Source organism: Meleagris gallopavo, chromosome 11, assembly GCF_000146605.3.
Source record: "Meleagris gallopavo isolate NT-WF06-2002-E0010 breed Aviagen turkey brand Nicholas breeding stock chromosome 11, Turkey_5.1, whole genome shotgun sequence".
NCBI lineage: Eukaryota > Metazoa > Chordata > Aves > Galliformes > Phasianidae > Meleagris > Meleagris gallopavo.
Genome location: NC_015021.2, coordinates 14,397,737 through 14,403,879, shown reverse-complemented (window position 1 = coordinate 14,403,879; position 6,143 = coordinate 14,397,737). Strand labels below are relative to the sequence as shown.

Genomic DNA, 6,143 nt, shown 5'->3' with positions numbered 1-6,143 from the left:
CAGCCAGGTCCGACTGAATAACTGTCACAGCAGCGGTGGAGATGTCACAGCCGACCAATAAACGGTCCCTAAAGCTTTGTTCCAACAGTAGGGTAGGCAGGGTTTTGTAAGGCGCCAAATACCGGCCTGTTTTTTGGTGAAAGGGAAGATAGCTCTGGTTCGCGGCCCAGCTGCTGCCTCTGTGGCAATTCAGAATCTCTTTTTGCCACCACATCTGTGAAACCGAGCTGGAAGAGATGCAACATCCTCAGCTTTGGATTCACTCACTGGAATTGATCGGTATAGCCTTGAATAAATGAGAGGAATGCTGCCACAAAATGCTGCCTGTGGAGCTATTGGAGTTAAGCAGGCAGCAGGATGGGAGAAGTGTGTGTCCAGGAATCTCACACAGCAGAGGGAGCTGCAATCCTCAAAGGGACAGCTGGCCACACCTCTTCCGTGGTTGTTTTCAAATATATTTCTTCATCTGTTTTCTTTCCCCTTAAATCAGCAGGGAAGAATGTCAGCCCAAGCTCTCGGGGGAAGCAGAGTCCCTCATATATACCTCTTTTTTATTAATAGAGCTGAATGAAGCAGCATCAGCAAAGCACCATGAGTAAGGTCAATGTCAGCAGCTGGATTGAGAGAGTGAGGCCTCACTCACTGCTTGTCACGTTCCTAAGTGCCCCAGACAATGTTTTCCTTCTCACTTCCAAGTTAACATAAGCCCGGGCAGGGTGAGCTGCTTTGGCACTGGCATCTGCTGAGTGAGTCCATGTCTATAACAGGAGATATATGGGAGGTGCAAACCAGCAGGCTTTTGAGAAGCATTCCAGCTGTGAGTTGTCCTAACAGACATTAATAGCTTGAGTTAATTCTCTCCTGGACAGAAGTTATTCGTGAAATAGAGGAGAAGCTATTGCATCCTCCTTTGTTTCCAAATAAGTCACTTTTTCCTATGAGAGCTGTGTTATTTTTTCTTTCAAGAATGCTGTCGTCATCATCTATAAGAGCTCTCACAAGAAATCTTTTTTTTTCCCACCGTATTTTTAGCATTAGCCCTCTGCATGTATTAGATTATTCTTGTGTTATTTAAACTCAGAATGTACATCGTGGCTTTCTTAAAAAGATTTTTAAAAAGAATTTTATTAGTGCCTCTTAGCTAGAAAGATACATTTTCTGACTTCATGCAAAAGCAGAACTTGCATCTCCACTCTGTCATTAATTCTGAGTCTGAAAAGAAAGGAAAACTGACACTTGTAGTTTGTTACACAGATTATGAGTGATTTACGTGGTGTGCTTACAGATTGGACTGTAATATTCTGCAGGCCTAGAATGTGTTTATGCAAGAGTTTTACAGATGGCACAAATGCAGTTGTAGGTAGAGCAGCCAAACGAGGCCACCTCATCCTGCATTTCTTCAGCCTGTTCTCCCAGATCTGCTGCAGGAGGGACCACAGCTTTGTTTTGTGAAAGCTAAACATTCCCGCTGTCCCTGAATGCAGCCATTAGCAGAGCACAGCTTCTCTTATAAACAGTGTATGAAAAGCTATAAACAAAGCTAGGGAAGTATATAGAAGGCTGCAATCAAGGCTATTTCAGGTCTACCTTTAATTTAAACTACTGTTACTAACACCATGCTGTTTTTCTCATGGGCACCTCTTGTTTTTGTTCCTCTTAGCAAGAAGACAGACGCTAAAGGAATGGAGAAACTCACTCGGCTGGAAGCTCTGCTGCTTAGTGCTGTGCTGGAGAACTGTGCTGATCAGCTCACAATCCTTGGCTACATCATGCCATTTTCACATGAGGGCAAGACAGACACCAGCCATGTATGTGCCTCTTGCTCTTTAAGAAAATACCTCTCATTTTAATTCTTGTCTTTTATGTCTTCTATTAGCATTCTTTAAATAGCCACTCAGGTATTTTTTTCTGCAGAGTGCTCCATGACCTTTCAGGGAAGAAGCAATGAAAGAACACAGATGATCAGTTTTAATATCTGTACTGCAGCAGCACTGAGAAGTGTTTGGCAAGGCTGTGCAAAGGACCCTGGTGACCTAAGATGAGGTTCCGAGGCTTAGTTTTAAAACCTTCAAGGTTAGATGACAAGTAAAGGATCAAGGAGAAATAAACGTGTCTAAAGTCTTATATAAGTGCATAACCATTTCTAAATTACTAAAGAACTTTGAAAGTACCCCAAATCAGGGTCATTCTGATACTCTAAGTGCATGCTGAGGCTCCTCTAGTCCCCACAGACAACAAATTAAGAAAGGTTTCCCTTCAAAATGTATTAGTAACTTCTCATTATTAATGTCTGTTATTAATTAGTTGATTTCTAATAGCACCATAACTAAGTGGTTTTGGGGAGAGTTATAAAGTACAGAGAAGATCTATGCTCAGGCAGAGGTTTATTGTTTTCTGTATGTATGGTGGCTGTTAAGAGTATGTGATAGACACAAAAAATAAGGTGGGATCATCTTGAGGGGTAAACTGCTTTAAGTTCTGTTCTCAAATATCTAAGTGATACAGCAGGCTGTTTTCAAGTTAAAAAAAGAGTTTGAAATTTGCTTAACTCAAAACGATGGAAAAAAAAGAGTGTGACCTGGATGGAAATAAAACCTGAGATCCAAATTTTCAGACCTTCACTGCCTAATGTATCAATTAAGAATGGAAGAGGAAAGTAAATCAATAAATCATCAGCAGAAGCTGCTTGATAGTGAATTTAGGGCGTGAGCAATGCTTAGGCTGTGCAATAGAGGGCACTCCTCTCCTTAGAAGAGCACGGTGAGCCAGTCTCACCTGTTTGCCGAGGATGTTTCTCCTTCACAGATGTGGGTGTGAAAGCTCTGCTGTGCCAGCAGCAGCAAAACACAGAAAGAGCAGATCTCGAGAATGGTGGGAGCTGTTCCCCTTGACACAATCTGAGGATGATAGGATGATAGACCTCCGACAGGTACACTTAGTTTTTCTCTGCAAACACAGAGGCTCATTTTTACTAAGTAATTTCTTAAGACACAGTTTTCCCATAGAATACAATCCTCAGTAGTTTCTTAAAGATGCAAATACAGATCAAGGAGGAAACAGTTTAGAAAACAGAAAATGGCTCTGGGGAAGCTACTTCCCAACTCTGGTGTTCTGTAATTCACTACTTGTCCCTGTTCTCAGTTTACATTTATCTGGTGTCACTGTGTTTGTAGAAGACCTGTGTTTGAAAAGCACCCTTTTTTGTCAGCCCAACAGATCTGTGGCATTTTCATTGATTGACATTTCATATACTGACATATTCAAGTGCTGGCATTTTTTAGAGCCTTAGCCACAGTGTTGCTTCTTCTTAAATCAGGGACTCTTGTAGACTGCTTCATGCAGTGCATTCCCCAGAGGAAGCAGCCTTTCTGTCTGCTAGATTTGGGGCAAAAGACCAGCAAAAGATAAACAGCTAGGGACTGCACGGATGGCACCACATGCAATTTACAGTCTCCTTGCTCTCCTGTAGTTCTTTGGCAATTATTAGTGCTTAATTCTCTACTGTTTACAGATAATCCAGTTATAGCCTGTCTTGAGCTTTCCCAGACATTACAAACACCTATTACAGCATCCATAAAATCTACATGATATTAAAGCTATTTGTTTGTCTAGAATAGTTATTTCAGTAATACAGCCTTCACCATCAAACTATTTAAACCCCTTTTCTTCCTCCTAATTAACCATGTAATTTTCATAGGTCTCCGTATACTTTGCATGAAATTCATTTCATGTAAATTTAACTGTCCAAAAATTAAGCATGGAGTCACTCGGTCTCCTTCTGTACTCAGTGGTGAGTCATGCAGTCCAGGGGCTGCTTCCTCCCCTCCTGAGCTGTATGCTGCATTCAGGAGGATCAGCCTTTTGCAGTGCCCTGCACGCTGTCCCCACTGACCACAGCAGGACTTCAGAACACGAACAGAGCCTTTCTCCATCAGGGCCTTCTTGGAATTACTGCTAGCATGCACTGTTCCTGCTCTGACCTCTTGTTTTCACTCTGACCTCTGTGCTGTGTTGGCACAAACATTTGTGTGGTTGTGCTGTGATCTGGACTGCTAAAAATATAATTATTTTTTCTTTTCTTGCTGGAAAATATTTCCTGTCAGTGAGTTTTTTTTTCCATTTCACAAGCAGCCAGGGTGGGCAGTAGGCAGCTATGGGCTAGGATGAGGCTGGAAGCCTCTGCATTATTTGGCTCTGGTGGTACTGCTATTAAGTACTTAGTGACAGGCTAAGATCAGCTCTTGTTATAACAACTACACTGTAAGCAAAGGCCTTCGTGACAGGCAGGGCTAAGACAAGCCGAGATAGGGAAAAGGCTGAGGAGAAACAGACTAACAAGCTTCCTGTACATAAAAGCTGCTGCAAAGAAGGAAGGAAGACTTTTTTTCTGTGTCTACAGAGACTGGGACAAGAAGTCAGGGGCTCAGCTGCTTAAGTTTCAGAAATAGCTTCCTTTCACTAGTGGCAAGCTGGTACTGACTGGAGGGCATATAGTCTCTGTGGCCGGGGGTCTTTAAGAATGTATCAGACAAATGTCTGAATCATCACCTCTTGGGGCAGGCGAACTGACCTTCTGGAGCCTTTTCTAGTCCCATCACTTTTGGCCTTTTGCTCCCATCAACTTCAATAAGTCTAAATTGGGTGCTCAAATCTAACCTAGACAAACGTTTCTGCTATTCGGTTCTTTGTAGAATCATCAACTGGTCGTAGTATAGGTGGATTCTTGTTTATTATTAATTCTTCTTTCTCCCACATAAAGCTGCAGAGGGTGTGTTCCTATTGCTCAACGTGCAAGCAGGTTTCTCTTACTCTTTTTTAGATCAACAGCCAGAAAATGAAAGAAATCACAGACACCCAGAATGTGCTGAACCTTAAGTATCAAGAGCTTAGCTCTGCAAGGCAAGGGAGGGGGGAAACTGTTACCTCGAAGTCTCTGAAAGGTGCTGAACATAAGCAGCAGCTGGGGAACTGTGAGGATCCAAAAAGAGCCCATCATCTTTCCACAAGGGCCATGAAACGCAGTGCTCTGTCTGCAGATAATCTCAGAAAAATTCAGGCTGACAGGTGAGTGAAGCACGAATGTGATGCCTGTGGGGGATGCTCACACCTGCAAAGTTCTCTCTCTATCTTTGCAAAGCAAAATACAGGCTTCCCACTCTCCCACTGCTGAGGTTTCCCAGTCATGTGAGTCAATGATCTAGAATGACTATTTCTAAGGAGAGCACTGGGGTCTGGCCTCAGAGACTATTTAGTTCTGACTCCTGCTTGCCTCTGTATGCCAAGTACTGACAATAAGCTTACTTTACTACCCAATTAATAATGGCTGTTTGAGTAGAATTCATCCCAGAATGCAGTCAGTGCTGAGGTCAGGTGCAGGGAGCCAGGTTCCCTGGCAGATATGAACGCTCAAGGCTGGGTCTGAGAGTTGTTTCATGAACTCAGTTATTCTGTAGGGCATAAGGAGTCTCTATGGCAGCTAGAACCATTCTGCTTTATAGAACAATCAATGTCTATAAAAGTAAAACCAAAATAAGTTCTGTTTTTTTTTTTCCAAATAATTTTCATTTTTGCTCTAAATCAAGTGCCTCGATTTGCAGAAATACCAGCAGCCTTTGATTTAAAAGACAGACTGGGAAGCTGAGCATTCTGTATGCACTTTTCTACATCCTGGCTTCTGTCCACTAATGTTTTAACAAAGAGTTTCAAGAAAATCCTGACACAAATGAGGAACATACAGCTAAAATATAAATACCATATGCACCATGAAATTCAACAACTTGGGCAAGCCCACATCTTTGTTAGGATTGTCTTAGGGCTGCACCAGGATGTTTTGGCACCCAGATGTCCCTCCATAGACACATCTGTGTCCCCAAATCTCATCTTCCAAGATCCATCTAGCTGCCATTACTGCTGCAGCCTTCTTCCTGATGGCAGCACAAGCTGGCACGACATGGGTACATCTGCACCTCTTCACTATTTCCTGGAGTAACATTCAGACCACAATTTGAAGTTATAAACTTGGACCATCTTCCAGATACATAGTTCTCATAGTTCTCTAGAGCTGGAAGCAGCAAGTGCCATAGGAGAGGCACACTTGGGTTTGCTAAGTCATAAGAACAGAAATGGGATCTTGCATTTTCTTT

General features: G+C 42.5%; 1 protein-coding gene across 1 annotated transcript in view; it reads left to right on the top strand.

Moving 5' to 3' along the window:
• Positions 1-1,663: 1,663 nt before the first annotated feature.
• The window catches only part of IQCG (IQ motif containing G), a 17,585-nt gene continuing 13,105 nt past the window's right edge, over positions 1,664-6,143 (top strand). The window contains exons 1-2 of the mRNA XM_031555051.1: positions 1,664-1,808; positions 4,820-5,064. Of these exons, the coding sequence (XP_031410911.1) occupies positions 1,683-1,808; positions 4,820-5,064 (371 nt within the window). The 5' untranslated portion in view covers positions 1,664-1,682. The remainder of the gene's footprint in view (positions 1,809-4,819; positions 5,065-6,143) is intronic.